Consider the following 16,516-nt stretch of genomic DNA (forward strand, 5'->3'; position numbering starts at 1 on the left):
GCCGCGCCATCCACGACCTGGCTGCCAAAGTCAGTAGGGTGATATCGCCCTGGTTTACCCACGTCTTAGGTACCTGACCCTGCCAGCACCAGTAGTGACTCGGCATGTGGCAGGGATATGGGAGAAGGAGGTTGCTTGGCTTCTCTTTACAAAGACTGGACAGTCGTCCTAAGTACCGTGCTCAGATGTCCCTCATCATCCGGGTCTCCCCAGCGAAGAGCGAAAAATAAAATGGCGCACCGCCGTGTTCTTCTTTAATCTCCTCATCAGACCTTTTTCTTTTCGGCTCATGCAGTACTACGACACGTAGAGCTACGAAGCAGACCAGTGGAGCAAAGGGAGCAGCAAAGGAAAGCGGGGCTCCTCGTAATGGAGCAAAGCACACCTTTTCTGTACGTGCTCGTTTGTTGTAGCCATGCTTCAACAGGCGCGCATTGTTGTCCTTCGCTCCTGTATGGTCTTCCTGAGAGACGTGCGTTTCTGCCCCCCCCCATTTAATACTCTTATCAGCGTGATTTTCTGTTACGACACGTATAACACACTGCGAGGCTTTTGTCTTCTAACTTCTTTACTCCTCTTTGCCAATTTGCTTTGTTTTTTTTTCTCAGTTTCTCTTTTCGATTTATTTGTAATTCGCCGCTTTTAGACTTTTCTCTTCCGTTTTTCTCGCCATTGCAGTCCGTAATGACGCCGAACACCTCACCCTGGTATCCGAGTGTCGTACCCGCACACACACACACTCTGGGGACGCCCAGCAGCCTGTAGCCTGGGCTCGGGTGTGTGTGTGGCTGCCGACTCTTGGTGCCGGCGGACATGGCGTGGCTGGCGCTGCGCAGAAGGGACGTGCGGCCATGATCACGCTCGGATCGGCACACTGCGAATCGCGTCGAGGATTCAGTGAATATTCGCAAGTCCTACACACTTTTCCTGCATTTGCTGTGCTGCAGTGGTGTCGAGCGTAGTCCTGCACCCGACATGCGCTGTGTGCAGTAGAATTGCAATTGAACGTAGCGGCATGCAGCGGTGTGGGTTGGTTCGGCTCCTTAACAGAACTGCAGTGCAACGCAGTGGCATTGCCGATATCTCATGGTGGGCGCATATTTGCTGACTTGTTCGTCGTCAGGCGATACGTCAAAGAACATTTGTGTTTTTTTCTACTTTTTATTTTCGGTGACAACTTGCTGGAAAGCACATGAGGAGAATAGCCAAGCACATGAAGTCCACTCGCTATTCTACTTCAGTGACGTACAGCGGCTAATGCCACGGTAAGCAAACTAACAGGTTGAGTTCTGACTTAAAGAACTCAATGTTATTCTCTACGGTCGAAGGGGTAATAAAAATGCAGGGGTATATTAGCGTACCGTAAATCTCACTGAGTGTCATTAGGTGATGTCATCTAACCAGCTTAATGAAACGCTGATATACTCGTGGTGATTTCGCTCTCTCTTCATCTTTCGCATTCTCTTAAGGAACCGACGAAACAAAGCGACGTCGCGCCCTTGCGTGCTTTCGGCGCACTCTATAGTCTCTCTCTCTCTCTCTCATCACACTGGACTGCAGTGCCGGTGATACCACTACTTTCTGCTCGACGTGGCTGCTCTGTTTTTCTTTTTTTATTGCTTCGCTATTAACCGTTTCTCCTAAGTTTTTGTTTCTTTGTGTTAATGATTTAGTATTATTATTTGTAAATCCATCTCGGTTTCACTGTGCACTAAGCCGTTACATCGAGGCTCTTTTCTCTGTTGAGAGCCGTTTCCGCGTGTTGCGCTTGCCTCAACGGAGTGTGCGGGCGCACGAGTCTAATGTGCGTGGTTTTGCGTTGGTTAGTGAGCGCGCCACAGCATCGATTCATTCGTGTATACTCAGCTACTTTTCTGCTTGCTGCGCGTTACCTCAACACTCCCCCTTCGCTTTTTCTTTTCCCTTTCCTCCTCACTAGACGGGCGTTCTTTGGCTCTCTTTCCCCTTCTACTACTCAAAGCAAACTGAATGACAGCCACCCACGCACCGAGAAAATCCCACTGTGAGCTGTTTTCTGTTGTGCGTTTTCCTGTCAAATTTTGTTTTCACCGTTGCCTTGTTTCTTTCTTGTGTTGGTGTTCTCGCACTGTAAAGTTCGTGTCTTGTCTCCCCCTTTCTTTTGATTTATTGTGCTTTTGCGTACTTCTCTCTTCTGCCTTTAGGGGGCGGTGTTCGGTGCGCGTTTTTGTCTTTTTTTTTGTTCCGTCTAGCCCCCGCTTCACTTTTCGTTCACTTTTTCCTCCTTCTTTTCGTGCTGCTTTATCCGTGTGACAAGTTTGTGTGCGTGTGCCTGTCCCTCTCGCTTATCATCTCTCTGCTTCTCCCTCCCCTCTTTCCCAGTACCCACATACACTTTCTCCGTTCTCTTGTTCTCGTGCCCATCGGACTTATTCGCTGTTGTGCGCCGCCCCCTATTTTCTTCTTTTCGGCTGTGGTTGCCCTCCTCGTCTCCGACCTAAAAAGCGGACACAAAAGGGGCCTGACACTTTTTTGTGTTTTTTTTTGTTCATCTGTTTTTCGTTTTGTGTTCTTCTCGCTTGGCCACGCTCCGATATTTCCGTTTGCTAGGCGACGCTCTCTCTCTCTCTCTCCTTTGGTCGTCCCTTTCCTATCAAAGGGCGCCTACAGTGCTAAAGTTATGTGGCTCACGCAAAGACAACCGACCGTAAGGTCTCTACCTTCTTCCATTAGTCCCAAGAAAAACCTTGCAGATAGATCGACAGCTTACATCCGCGAGACTACCTCTGTCATATGGTAGGGCTTGCGAGATAGAAGCCTGCCCCTTTTTCCGCTGCCCCCCTCCTCACTCTCTTTTTTCTGTTTTTTTTTTTTTTTTATTTTCGGCTCATTTCGTGGTGCTTTGGCTTTTCTTTTTTCGACGGTTGAGGGCAGCGTTGCTACTTCTGCCCATCTTCTCCGCTGTTTATCGCTCGCGTTGACACATGCGCAGATTGTAGTGTTTACTTCCTCCCCCTTCGAGGCTTTCACGGATCCTTTTCTTGTTAAGCACACATACATGCAAACGAAAAAAAGAAAGCAACGTACGAAACAGAGTGTCGGATTGGTGCTGTGCCAACAGCGTGATCTACCCACTCTTCACGGGTGCAACATCTTATCTCGCGTAGTGCAAGGCCCTCTGCTGCAGATAGTCTCGGAGTCACTGTCCAACACCAGGGAGGTCGAGCAGTTTGAAAGGAACAGAGGTCTCACGACTATTTAACGCTGTCTCTACACTGCAGAGCGAGTTTTTTTCCTGTGTGCTTCTCTTCACCCTTCAAGTTACAGCTCCATCTTCTCTTTCCCATGACCTACTTCCCTTTACCACGCGCTCGCGCTGAGGCCTGTCTGTGCCAAAGCGTGACTCTCTCTCTCTCTCGACACCAATATACACCTGCACAGGCCCGTGTACATCCAATCGTTGGCTTCGCGGTTATCGCTGCGCTTAATTTTTTTCCTTTCTGGGTCGCTGTCTCAACTGACGGGGTGCCCGTTTGTTCTCCTCTTTGTCACTCCTGTGTGCCCCCTCACACCGCCGCCGTCTTGGATTGTGTGTGTGTGTGGGCTTTTGTCGCTGGAGGAGCGTGGAGGCATGCCCAAAGGATTCGAGGTTTATCCACTGACGGCGCCGCAGAAGGAAGTGGTCGTCAATGAGGCTCTAATTCGTAGCGCCATAGCATTCAAACCGTCGTTAACCACCGAGGAGGATCGGGTTCGCGTCGTTGGTAATCAGGAAAAGGCACTTTGTGAGAAGAAGGTGCGGAGGGAGGCGGCTGGCATCGCGTTAGAGGACGTGCAGACACTTCTTCTTTCGTTTCGCGGCATCAAGCGTATCGAAAACCTGAGCTCCCTGCGCTCTTTGACAAAGCTGCACCTGGATAACAACCGAATCTGCCGTATTGAGAACCTCGAGAGCCTCGTGCATCTTGAGTGGCTGGATTTGAGCTACAACGCCATCGAAGTGATCGAAGGGCTGCAGTCGCTACAGCATCTCAACTGCCTCTCCCTCTACGCGAATAAAATTACTGCCTTAGACGGACTGTCGTGTTTACCAGAGCTGAACACGCTTAGTTTAGGCCGCAATGCACTCGAGAACATGGATGAGACCCTACATTATTTGCACCACCTGCGGCACCTACAGGTGCTGACGTTGAAGGAGTGTCCGTTAGCTACTTTGCCACACTACCGGTCTCGAGTGCTTGCGTTTGTGCGTGGGCTGAAGTTTTTTGATGGACACCTTGTGAAGAAGGATGAGGCTGCAAAGGCACGCGAGGCGTTTCGCGAGAATTTGCTCCCGGTGGACGAGGAGGACGAAGCTCGTGCTGCAGCAGAGAAGGCACGGGCAGATCAAGAGATCATCGCGTCGTCATACCAGCAGTACAACTGCCCGAACGAGGTGACGCTATTTGATGAGCTACTCCGTCTCCATCCTGAAGGTCGGAACATGGAGGCCATTCTCCGAAGCGAGGCGCTGTACTCAGTTGCAAAGGAGCCGCTGGAGCGGTATCAAGCGGAGTTCAACGAGCAACTGAAGCAGCTCACCGCCGCCATGAAGGGCATCCGTGAGCGCCGCGACGCTGATGACGCGGCCTATCGCCAGGCTGTCGCCTACACACTACACGACTGCGGCGCTTTGTCGCAGGCCTCCATTCAGCGGCTCGAGGCAGTTGCGAAGGGACACATTCTCAAAGGCGCTGCCCAACCACCACTGGGATCGACGAAGCGGCTTCCCTCTCAAGTGGCCAGGTCGCTGCACGCGGCTCTGGAGAAGCTGAAGGAAGATCTTTTAGAGCAAGAGGCGCATCAGTACGACGTGCTCGAGGTGCTGCACAGCAACACTATCGCAAAGTGGAAGGCGGATGGGGTGGAGGTGGTGCTTCAGAGCTCTTTTGAAGCGCTGCTTCGCCTTGAGACGGACTTTCAGGTGACAGTGCGGCACATCTTTGATACTGTCTTTGAGCAGCGGCGCAAAGGTGACAGTGCAGAGCCGACGTTACACTACGCAGGCCAAGGCGATGCCATGCTTGCCTTTCTCGAGAACAAGGAAGAGTATCAGCGCACTGTGAACGAGTGGTGCGAGCTGCGACGCAAACGTGTCGAGGAGCTTGAAATGTACCACCTCAAGGCAGAGGAGGTCTTGGTAAACACGCGGACAAGTTCTATTGTGGACACGGAGCAGGACCGCCACCGACGGCGCGTGCATGAGGTGTGCGTATACGTAAAAAGAATGTCGGACCTGATTGATGGGTGTGATGATTGAAGGACTGGAGCGTCATTTTCTTCCTTACCCACAGCAGCAGAGATGCACGCTGTTCCTCTTCACTTGCGCCAGAAAAGTGCCGACTTTTAGTCTCTCCTTTGCACCCCTGTCACTGCCTGCTATCCGGCACGCAACAAGTGTACGATCATACGCTGTCTTGTGTGCGCCTTCTCCATGCGTATCTTCTCCTCACCCTTCCTCCTTTCCGATGCTGTGGTTTCAGCTTTTCTTTTTCTTGATTGCCTGACCTTGGCCTTCCCTTCTCTCGGTTGCTGAGATGTACAGTAGATCCTGCACGTTGTTCCCTTCATCGCCGGGTGTATGTTGTGTGCGTGTGTAGGCGACTAGCTAACGTGTTATGTTGAGAGCTGAATCCTACACAAACTGCATGAAGAGAGCGACGGATGGAGCGGATAAGGGGCAGTGAGACCAGAAGGGAGGTCGAACCCCCCTCCTCGTATGCCGCATCATTTCATCCTCTTTTGGTTCGCAGGTGGCTTAGTAGAGAGAGCGATGTTGACCACTGTGTGCGCATCCGTGTCCCGGCGAGGTGTAAGCGTCTCTCCATCACCACCTACTTTCGCTTTTCCGAGAGAGTTGTTGGTTCGTCTCTCGATCCCTGAACGCTCCGTTACACACCTGCGCCCTCGCCTCTCCCCGTGTCTCCACGGTGCCATTGCGGTCTTTTGAAGGCTCAACAGGGGGGGGGGTCATCTAGTGCCTCTTCGACTTCGACGCTGCACTGCTTATCCGGCGCTTTGTCATGCTATCGTTCACGCTTCCATCCACCTCGTGCTCACATCTTTTTCCCATGCCCCGTCTCCCTGTGCCTTTTTGATCTTTCGTTCCACTCGTACGCCGTACATCCTTCGCTGGCCACTTCTCTTCTTCTTTTTTACCTCGTTGCTTTTCTGTCAATGCCACGCCAGCAATCAGCGTAAGTAGTAGCGCCGCAACAATGGGTGCATTCATGTACTTGAACGAGCTGTGGAAGAAGAAGTCTTCCGATGTGATGCGCTTCATCCAGCGTATCCGCTCGTGGGAGTACCGTCACCAGCATACGGTGGTGCGCCTGCGCCGCCCCACGCGCCCGGAGAAGGCCCGCATGCTTGGCTACAAGACGAAGCAGGGCTTCTGCGTGTTCCGCGTGCGCGTGCGCCGTGGTGGCCGCAAACGTCCAGCCCACAAAGGTATCACATACGGTAAGCCGAAGACCAGCGGTGTGCTCGGCATGAAGCTGAACAAAAACAACCAAGCCGTTGCGGAGCAGCGTCTGGGCAAGCGCTTCGGCAACCTGCGCGTGCTGAACTCGTACTGGGTGAATATGGACTCCACGTTCAAGTGGTATGAGGTCATTGCCGTAGACCCGATGTGCAAGACCATCCGCCGCGATCCCCGCATCAACTGGATCGTCAACTCTGTGCACAAGCACCGTGAGCAGCGCGGTCTGACTTCTGCTGGCCGCAAGCACCGTGGTCTGCGTCACAAGGGCCACAAGGCCTCCAAGCTGCGCCCGTCGTACCGCGCTGCGTGGCGCCGCAACAACCGCATTGTGTTTCTGCGCAAGCGTTAACTCGGTTCATGGTGCTACGGACTCTCGTACATGCGCTTTCATTTGTTTTGCATTTTCTTTTTCATTTGATGCAATTTCAAACAACAGGCTAACAAGGCCTCGGTGGGACCCGTTGTACATGTACTGGCCTGGCAGCGGCCCAGCTACAAAGAAACATGTCTTTTGCCATAAAGACCATTGTTTCTCTTTTCGTCCCCCCGAGCTCTCTCACTCGATGCCGTGCTCTCGCGTGTGTGCGTGCGAGTGTGCTCTTGCCACTGCAACTATACTAGTTGACTCATGCTGCGTCGCGTGATGCAGTCGGCGCGGTGAGCAGGTTTTCGACCCTGCATTATGTTATGCGCGTTGCCACCGCTAGTTTGTACTAGGACTGTTGGTGTCTTCCTTCTCTCCTCTTTTCTATCTGATTGGCTGGTGGTTCCGTGAAGCCTCCTTCACGCATGCCTGAGCTCCACTGCGTATCTGTCGGTATCGCTCTCCACCGTCCGCGTTCATTGTCAGCACTGGGTCTCAGTCTTTCTTCACCACTTACAGTCAACCACCACAGAGGAGATACGGGGCGGCACGCCATAGAGGAGGACTTCACGGACTGCATCTTGCGACCTGGGCCATTCTCACCCACTCTCGCCTTGTCTGTTCGCCTGCGCGGGGCGGCGAGGCGCGGTTTCTGCTTCTTTTCACTCGTTCCGTTTCATTAGTATCTCAGCGTGTATTGGTCGTACCCCAGTGCAGGGGGACCTCTCCTACTCCTCTTTGGCACAGTCTCGCTAGGGTCGACAGTGTCACCTAGGAGGTAGAATTGAGTCTTTTGTTTTCATCCTGCTGACCTAGCTAGAAGGAGCCGAAATGCCGGTGGAGGCGGAAGTGCTTCCGACGCCAACGCGTCTGCCGCCCGATGACGCACTGTATGTGGTGGGGAGCCTCACTCGGTATATCCTCATCGTCGTAATTGTCCTTTTTGGCATCATCCCTGCCCTCTGTGGCACTGTCTTCCCCCCCTTCTCAGCGCTGTGGAGCATCCTGGCGGCTGTGTCGCCATATGTGTGGGCCTCGATGGGGACCGGCATCGGCATCGCGCTCTCCATTCTCGGCGCCGCATGGGGCATTCTAACAAGTGGTGCGTCGATCAGCGGTGCGGCTATCCGGGCTCCAGAAATCCGGAGCAAGAACCTCATCTCCATAATTTTCTGCGAGGCCGTGGCGATCTACGGTGTTATTCTTGCCATCATCATGATGGGCAAGATACAGGCGAGCAATTTATCCGTCGGTAGCAACGGCACCTACACCTATGAGACCATCGCCGGCGGCTACACCCTCTTCGCTGCCGGCATCGCGGTAGGCATCGGTAACATGGCGTGCGGTATCTCGGTCGGCATTGTCGGCAGCAGTTGTGCTATTGCCGATGCGCACAGCAGCAGCTTATTTGTGAAGGTGCTCGTGATTGAGATTTTCGCTTCGGCGCTTGGTATCTTTGCGGTCATTACGGGCATTCTGATGGCACAGAAGGTTCAAATGCAGTAGCTCGACGGTGGAGAGGCAAGACAAAGGGAAGACGAAGAAAATACTGCGAGCAGCAGTGCCGTCAGTGGTGGGGAGGGTGCATGGCTCTTAGTCCGACATCAAAATTCTCACGGAGAGAAAGAACACCGCATCGCATCCTCCTCTTCTCCTGTCCGCAGGACCACGCGCTGTGGAGTCTGACTTGCTCTGTTCTGTTTTCGTTTTGTGTTTTGCTGTTCTCTGATTTGTGCTCTTCTCCTTTCGTCGGGGGTCGCGGTAGAGTCTTATCGCTGAGCACGAAAGAAGCGCGTAAGAGCTGTAGTGTGCCTCCGTTACTAATGTTGTGTCGCTCTTCTTTTCTCTTGGGTGATGAACGGGGGCGCGTGTCTGTGTGAATGGGCGGTGTTGGGTGGACACCCATTTTGTTTGTGTGATGGCGTGCGCGGTCGCCATGGTTGCTTGAGTTGTGTGTGTATCTCTTGTTTGCAGTACTTCACTAGCGGCAAAGAGGAAGAATAGGCAGCAACAATGCAGAGCGATGCTGGATGGACGGCTGAAAGAAGCGCGGCTCGTATACTCACGCTTTCGCTAGCTGCTCGGCGCATGGACAAACCAGCACTGCCTCTTTTTGCAAATCACGTCGTCGCTTCTGCTCTGCTGAGTAGCACTCCTCGTTCTATGGAGAGAGAAAGAGAATGGCCGATGCAGTGGGGGCGACTGTGCGCGTCGCGACTATGTTCACCGCTTCCGGAGGAACGCCTTTCCTCTTTCATCGACTAGTGTGAAGGCGATATGGATCTCTAAAGTTGCTCACGACTGTGCTTTCTCCTGGGAAACGCACGCGCCCCTGTCGTTCTCTCACTCAACTCGCCTTTCCTCCTTTTGTGCTGCTTGTTGTGTATGATATGGGGTCTGCGGCAGCGGAAAAAATCACTTCCAAGGTGAGTAGGGCTTACACCGGCAACAGGTCATTTGTGTATCCGAGGAGGTGCAACGGCGGCAGATGGCTGCGTCACAGCTAGTGCTGCAGCGATACACTGAACTGATTAACAGGGGCGATCTCGATGCCGCATTTAACTATCTCTCTGAGGACATCATCTACCTCACGTGGCTTGGTGTGGTCGAAGGGAAGGATAACGTTGTGACGTTTCTGCGGGATAACGTGCGCTTTCTGCACTTCACGAAGAATTTCAATCGCTGGCGACAAGTGCAGCATTGCCTGGACGCGGACTTGAGCCTGCACCTCGATGGCTCAGGTGCCAGCGACTCGACGGTGCTTGACCACGATGGATACGACGCGCAAAGGTACGCGTGCTTCGAGCGAGATGGCACAATTGCAAACATAGTGAAGCTCTCCATGCAGAAAACGTGCGTGAAGGAGACGATTGTGATTCGCGACAATAAAGTGATTCTCGTAGTCTTGATGCAGCAGCTGTGACAGGCGAGGGAAAGTGTACTGGGCTGGGGGAGAGGAGAGGAAGGAGGAGGGGGGGGGTATTTTTGTGTGCCGTGGCGGTGGTGCAGGGCTGACGCCCGCGTGCTGTGGTCAGTGCTAGTGGGGAGGAAAAGATGGTGCTTCAAAGGGGCACCAGTGCGTACTCACCGTGTCTATCGTCGTCGCATTGGCAAGAGGGATCAATGTATGGACCACTGCCACTGTCTGTTGCACAGTATATATATATATATATATATATATGCTGCCATTTCTTGAGTGAGCCGAGGATGACATCGTGTACTTTTCTTTCTCGCGTCTTTTCTCAGAAGCTCCCCTTTTGGCGCTCTGCTAGCGTCTACATTGCAGGTGGGGAGTTATGTGGATGTGTTTCGGGCCATGTCATCACATGGCCTTGTCTCAAGGCAGCCAGCGGTACCAAAGAGTCTTTTGCTCTGTGTGCGTGTGCCTGCATAAGTGTGCTGTGGCACGTCGGCTGAGAATAACATCAGTACGTGTTTCAGCTCCTCTCATTGGCAGCTGCGTTTGCGTTGTCGACGCTACAGCGCGGCGGATCCTCTCATGATTTATTGGACTGCGCTGTAACAGCGCACTGCGCGACACGCGCTTCTCTTCTTTTACCTCTGATTTGCACTCCTTCCTGTCTTCGTCTTGGTCTCTTCGGTTTTATCGCCTTGTCTCATTTGTGTGCGTCTGTGCATACGTGCGTGTATGCTTCACACTCAACTATCGTCGGCCCTTGTGTTCTGCGAGACTCTCTGTACTCTCTTCATGTCTTTACAGTCGCCGTCACCACGCGTAGGAACACTTCAAGCGTCTTGTTTCGGCTGCTCTCACTCTATTCTTCTTCCTCAAGCCCGAAGGTAGAAAACTTGAAGAGAACAACGCTGACTTCCAAACACTACCAAAAACCAGGTAAAAGGACTCCAACGGCTGGGCACCTCGTGCGCTTTCTCTTCCAGAGTGTGCTCTGCAACGCATCCCCTCAAGAGCGGATTGACTCCATCCCGGATACGAGCACGCAAGCGCCAAGATGAAGACAGTAAAGGCTGCTCGCGAGCGCGGGGTTGAAATGAGCATCGCCATGCGCGAACGCGAGATCGCTGCTCTGGAGCGGGAGAAGAATGAGCTGCAGTCCTTCATGGCCTCCGCGAAACCGCGAGGGTGCGAGGACCAGCTGCTCGCTTCTTATCCCGTGCTCGACTACTGCGGCAGGAGGCCGCGAAAGTCAATCAAAAGCATTTCAGTGGAGCAGTACGGCAACATCATGATTCAGCTGGATATTGCAAAGAAGGCAATCGATTCTCAGAATCAGAAGGACCGCGCCGATGTCCAACTGCTGAACCGCCTAATTCGTGAGCAGGAGAAGGAGCACAAGATGTTCCTGCAGAAGACGAAGAAGATAAGTGAAAAAGCTGGTATTAACCTCAAGTGGTTCACAGATCGTCAGTGTGCGGACGCCATGAGGTTGCAGGATTACAAGACGGAAGTCTCTCTTGCAGAGCTGGAGGCGCGCAAGCGCCTCGTTGAGCACGAAGTCAAGGCAGCCAAGGCCATTGTAGAAAGGAAGGGTGCTGCCATCATAACGCTTACCAACCTTGTGGAAAAGCGCCGCTCCACCATCGACGAAGTAGATGCTTTGTACAACCAAATTCGTGTTGTAGACCGCGATACAATCATTGCGAAGGAGGAGTTGGAGCGTCTGAATGCTGATATGCAGGATGCGGACGCTTGGCTTGAGGCGCGGCCGAATCCGTCCGAGTCGCTGGCACGCAAAATAATTGATGAGGACCACACCGTGATCAAGGGGGAGAAGGAACAGACTGTGAATGAGCAGCGTGTCCCGCAGGAGCGCGTCATCAAGGCGCAGGACTACCGCATCGCGCAGCTGGAGGAGCGCGCGAAGGTTGTTGACAAGGCGCTCAAGAGCAACGGACTTTCTCGCGAAGTCGACAGGATTGTGGCGCTCGGCTCGTCGCTGGGCGAGCTGGAAGTGCCGGAGAGCCAGGAGGAGCTCTACGACATTGAGAAGATCATACCAGCCCAGGAACAGATTCACCCTGGCATCTACAATCTACTGCTCACTGAGAAGGAGAGGGCGGCGCGCACTGTCAGCATTCTCACTATTTCTGCCAAGGAGAAGGAGGAGGTCACTGCCGAGCTCACGACCCGGCTAGAGCGGTTGGCTGGGGAGTGCACTGCGGCGATCCAGGAGCTGGATAACTGCGCGTCGGAGTTGGTGGCATCCCAGGAACAGCAGCGTGTGCAGGCGCTTAAGTGGGTGCGCGAGGAGCGTAAACGCTGCCTTAGGCTCTTCCATGAGACAGAACTCTTTGCAAAGAGCACAAAAGAGGGCTCGTAGTTGCATTTTTGTATCGACAGTCAGCCGAGTGAGCCTGTACTCTGTTCTTTTTTTATTTGCCCGTGATATTATTGTGTCGATGTTGTGCCTCTTCGGAGTCTATCAGGGGCAGACACGGTGTTGCAACATACGTGCGTGGGGCGTTACCCACTCTCCATTTCTTGTGTGTTTTCCAACTGTCTTCGCTTTTGCTTGAATATGCTCAACGTCTTTTTTTTTTCCGCCGGTTGGCATACTTGCTGTGACGCTCTGCAGGTGGCGCGCGACGTTTGTGTTGGTCTCTTTTTGTGGAGCACCGTCACATCACTCTTGGGTCCCGTCGGTATTCCGCTTGAATCGACGGAGAAGTGGTAGCGGATTCTCTCTCTCTCCGTGTATGTGTGTATTCGTGTCGTGAAGGGTACAGAGGCAGCTGAATCTCTATGGTTTAGCTTTGCTGCGTCACCACCGCACTCTCACGCCCATCATCATCTATCGACACGAACGAAACAGCGCGAGAGAGTACGGAGACGCTGCGGACGTGATTGTATCAAGGCGGCGAGGCCGTCCTCTACTGGTGTATGTGGGTTCGCGGTCATTTTTCAAGCTGCTCACCATCATCCGGCTTTGCCGTTGTTCTGCCATTGTGCTTTTGTGGTGGTGCGGCGGCCGATTTGGTTATCTTTTGCGGGTGTCTCTCCTGCCTCCCCTCTTCGTTTCTCACCTTTGTACCGTCTCTCTTCTCTGGCTTTTCGGTTGTGCTAGTGACCTTTTTCTCTCTTCTTTTCTTGGCTCTATGAGTGGTGTGATGGGTCTCTGAATAGCGACACAAACTGGACTAACCGTATCGTACCAAGTGAACGCATCACGCTTATGTGACGGAAGACAGCGTGTAGTGCGCTTCCCTCCTCTCCACTGACTCAATCGGACATGAAGTCCCGCCTTGCCTTTCCCTTACCCAGTGAAGAGAGCCGCTAGAGCGATGGCACTGCTCGTCCCAATGACTGATTCATCGTCCTGTGATTCACCCTAGAAGATGGGTCTCCGTGCTGGAGTGATCCATCGCGGCAGGAACAACACCGCGCTTCCGCAATCGCCGGGTTGCATCACTCTTATACTTCTTCGCAGAAACTCCACCTACCCATTCTCCCCTTCTCCAACAACCTCTTCATCCCGTCTCATGGTGTTCACTGGGGGGGGGCGCATATTGTTTGTTGTTTTACTCATCGGAGCTGGTTTTCTTTGTGTAGGCACGCTGTGACACGTGCTTTGAAGTGCTATTCACTCAAGCAGGCGACCATACTGTGTGCGATCAGCCATCTTGCGTTCAAGCCGGCGCTTACTCGTGCCTCGTTATACACCCAGCTCTAACCTTCGGCAAGCTCTCTGTTTTTTTTTTTGCTTTGAATGCATTGCATCATTTCCCCCTTTTCTCCTATCATTGAGCCTCCTCTCCTCGACTTCTTCTTGTCTCCGCACGTTCCTTCTCGTTTTAACCACCTCTTCTGCTTGTTTCTCTTGTCCACGTCTGCAGTGTCGTTACCCTCAGCGTCATTCTCGCTTCCGCTTTGACTAGGGAGTGCCACTAGTGGTTCTCATTGTTTCTGTCGTTCGCCGCCCCCCCCCCTCCCTCCCCCCTTGCCCACGCGAGTATCTTTTTTGTTCACCCGGCTCGCTTCCCGTATTTCATATCTGTCACCGCCAACATGCTCAACAGTGTTTCTACCGACGCCAGTAGCATGGCGAGCGCCATCAGTACCGACACTGACATACCTAGCATTCACCATGGCGTGGGGAAGGCGGTGTACTTGATGTGGAATAACCAGTATGACTGCGCTCTAGAGCTGTTGCGCGCAAAGAAGGACAAGAACCCGCGCTACTCTCTCGAATGGGCCAACGTCAGCCTTGTCAAGTCCCTGATGAGCTCGACGAACGAGGAGCGCGAGAATCTGCTGGACCTCTTCAAAGCAGCGGATTCCTTGTCGACCTCGACCAAGTACAACAACCCCATGTTCTCCGACGAGGACGAGGACGAGCAAACCGAGGAGGAGGACACGACAAGCAAGCATATGAAAGGGGTGAAGAAAAGCAGGAAGAAGGCCTTCAAGGCCCGCAAAAAGGATGCGGCCAAGTGCGGCGAGTACTTTGACCAGACGTGGAAGCTCGAGTGTGATGTCATCTATGCCGACGCGCTCCTTATCCGCTCCATTTGCCAGCTGATGATGAACTCCTATATCAAGGGGGGCATCAACCTTCGCAAAGCGTGGGGGTGCTACTATTCCCTCATCCAGCAGGTGGAGCAAGACACCGAGAACAGGATTCCGCAGGAGTTGAAGATGTGCATCAAGTACGGCACCGGTACTTTCTACGCCTTTCTGGCACTCGTCCCAGCAAACCTGATGAAGTTGCTCAGCATCATCGGCTTCATCTCTGACCGTGACCTCGGTGAGCAGTACCTGACCGAAGTCTTTGAGAGCAACACGATCCGCTCTCCGTTTGCCGCCCTGGTACTCTGCACCTTATACCTTTTCCTTCCGACAGGCCTCGGCAACGTCGATGTAACCCTGTCGCGCGCGCGCCGCATTCTGGAGACGATGAACGCGCGCTACCCGAACAACACTTACTTCAATGGCTACGCCAACTTCTACTTCCGCAAAAAGGGCGAGGTGATACCGGCGGTGCGCTCCATCACACTAGCTGCTGAGAATGCCGAGAAAGCCGGCCTTGTGCCGCTGCTCATCAAGTACCTCTACGCCGACACTCTCTTCATGGACCAGCAGTGGTCCGAGGCGCTGGAGCAGTACCGCAAGATCCTTGATCACCTGTCAAATACAAAGGAAAAGTTTGCTTACACCGGGCAAGTCGTGCTCTCCGTGGCAGCGTGCTACGTAATGCTGAATGACGACCAGGAAGCCATGCTCTGGTTTAAAAAGGTCGACTCCATGTACAACCCTAAGTCCAAAAATGATTCCAACTCACCGCGGTTCGCGAACCGCGTCATGGCGAACCCACGGTTGCTGCCGCTCTCAGGTGTGTACATGCTCTACATCAACCGTGACCTGGCGCACATGAACCAGGCGCAGGGCGTCCGCGTCCTAGCCGAGCTAAAACGCGTGACGAAGGGCAAGGATTTGAGCGGACCGGAAGCGGAGAACATGTACAACCTCTTTGCTGGTGTCATTGAAAAGGGCAGCGACAACATCGATGCTGCATTTGTCTACATGAACAGCATTTTGGACAACGAAAAGAAGATCCCACAGGATTCGATGATCTTGCCCTTCGCGTACTACGAGACAGGGGAAATGGAGTACCGCCGTGGTAACATGCAGAAAGCAAAGGAGCTGTTTGAGAAGGGGAGCAAGATAAAGGGCGACGGCAACGAAACGCTCTCTAACCGGTACAACATCGCCATGAAGCAGCTGCGACGTGCAATGGTGGAGCGCGACGCGCAGTAGTGGCGATACCTACGCAGCAGGCCCTCCTCGCAGAAGTACGCCCCAATAATGATGTGGTGCAGACGTTTCCTTGGCACCACGCCCGTTGCTCCAGTTCATCACAGTAGCATCTCTGCTCGTGCCTGTAGGCCTTCGCGTGTGTGTCTGTTAATCCTATTCTTCTCTCTTCTTTTGCTTTGTGATTTGGGCTTTTCCCCTTTCGTATTTGTCCACTTTCTTTTATCACTTGCTCGCTTCCCCGCGTCTTTTCCTTCGTTTTTCATGCTGTTAGCACGCCAGTCTGCGACCCCTCTATCTTCCCCACTCTCCAGCGTCGCAGACCTGGTTGCGATCGCTATTGTGTGAATGAGAATGCGGCTTTGGCATATGGATTGTTGCGCCGTGGGTTGGTCACGGTGTTGCTAAAACATCCTTTGCTGAGGTGTCTGCAGGCGTTTTGGTCTTACTGCCTGTGTCTGTGACGATAGGGAAGTGAAGAGAAACACGCCAAGAAGGTACAACTACACAATCAGCTCCATGCTTTACTACCAAGTTGCTGCATCTTCTACATGTATGGATACCCTATGCGGACACTTCCGCGCAGTACATTCTTTTTACTGGTCGTTCTTCTCTGGCAAAGCAAAGCTCGTGCACCTCAATGCCTCAATTTGTGTATGTGCCTGAGTGCTTCAAAAAATCATCGGAAAGGAGATGCAGACAGTAGGTCAGGATAACAGCGAGAAGAACGCGGACGCAGGAAGGAATACGTGCACTCGTTATATGTCTTCACCTTGTTTTTAATGAGCACGGTGTAGTTCTTTTTTGTTGCTTTCACCCTTCGTTGTACATCGCAAAACAGCTCATAGCTGTTTATTTCTCCTTCTCGCCATTGCAGTCCGTAATGACGCCGAACACCTCACCCTGGTATCCGAGTGTT

The 16,516-nt window shown here is 53.0% G+C and overlaps 6 protein-coding genes across 6 annotated transcripts, besides 2 other annotated features; all 6 read left to right on the top strand.

The window, feature by feature from the left end:
* Window positions 1–204: part of a repeat region that runs on past the window's edge.
* Window positions 205–742: 538 nt separating this feature from the next.
* Window positions 743–1,117: a repeat region.
* A 2,493-nt stretch (window positions 1,118–3,610) lies between these two features.
* On the top strand, window positions 3,611–5,278 carry LPMP_303600 (hypothetical protein; the record flags this gene model as incomplete). Its single annotated transcript, XM_010703080.1, has 1 exon — window positions 3,611–5,278. The coding sequence occupies one exon, from the start codon at window positions 3,611–3,613 to the stop codon at window positions 5,276–5,278; it is 1,668 nt and encodes a 555-aa protein (XP_010701382.1).
* Window positions 5,279–6,236: 958 nt separating this feature from the next.
* On the top strand, window positions 6,237–6,851 carry LPMP_303610 (ribosomal protein L15, putative; the record flags this gene model as incomplete). The annotated part of the gene is made up of 1 exon (XM_010703081.1): window positions 6,237–6,851. The coding sequence occupies one exon, from the start codon at window positions 6,237–6,239 to the stop codon at window positions 6,849–6,851; it is 615 nt and encodes a 204-aa protein (XP_010701383.1).
* Window positions 6,852–7,697: 846 nt separating this feature from the next.
* LPMP_303620 (V-type ATPase, C subunit, putative) lies at window positions 7,698–8,372 on the top strand (the record flags this gene model as incomplete). Its single annotated transcript, XM_010703082.1, has 1 exon — window positions 7,698–8,372. The coding sequence occupies one exon, from the start codon at window positions 7,698–7,700 to the stop codon at window positions 8,370–8,372; it is 675 nt and encodes a 224-aa protein (XP_010701384.1).
* Window positions 8,373–9,354: 982 nt separating this feature from the next.
* LPMP_303630 (hypothetical protein) lies at window positions 9,355–9,789 on the top strand (the record flags this gene model as incomplete). The annotated part of the gene is made up of 1 exon (XM_010703083.1): window positions 9,355–9,789. The coding sequence occupies one exon, from the start codon at window positions 9,355–9,357 to the stop codon at window positions 9,787–9,789; it is 435 nt and encodes a 144-aa protein (XP_010701385.1).
* A 1,048-nt stretch (window positions 9,790–10,837) lies between these two features.
* LPMP_303640 (hypothetical protein) lies at window positions 10,838–12,166 on the top strand (the record flags this gene model as incomplete). The annotated part of the gene is made up of 1 exon (XM_010703084.1): window positions 10,838–12,166. The coding sequence occupies one exon, from the start codon at window positions 10,838–10,840 to the stop codon at window positions 12,164–12,166; it is 1,329 nt and encodes a 442-aa protein (XP_010701386.1).
* A 1,685-nt stretch (window positions 12,167–13,851) lies between these two features.
* Window positions 13,852–15,600, top strand: LPMP_303650 (hypothetical protein; the record flags this gene model as incomplete). Its single annotated transcript, XM_010703085.1, has 1 exon — window positions 13,852–15,600. One exon carries the CDS (start codon window positions 13,852–13,854, stop codon window positions 15,598–15,600), a length of 1,749 nt encoding a protein of 582 aa, XP_010701387.1.
* Between the last annotated feature and the right edge of the window lie 916 nt (window positions 15,601–16,516).

Source organism: Leishmania panamensis (assembly GCF_000755165.1).
Source record: "Leishmania panamensis strain MHOM/PA/94/PSC-1 chromosome 30 sequence".
NCBI lineage: Eukaryota > Euglenozoa > Kinetoplastea > Trypanosomatida > Trypanosomatidae > Leishmania > Leishmania panamensis.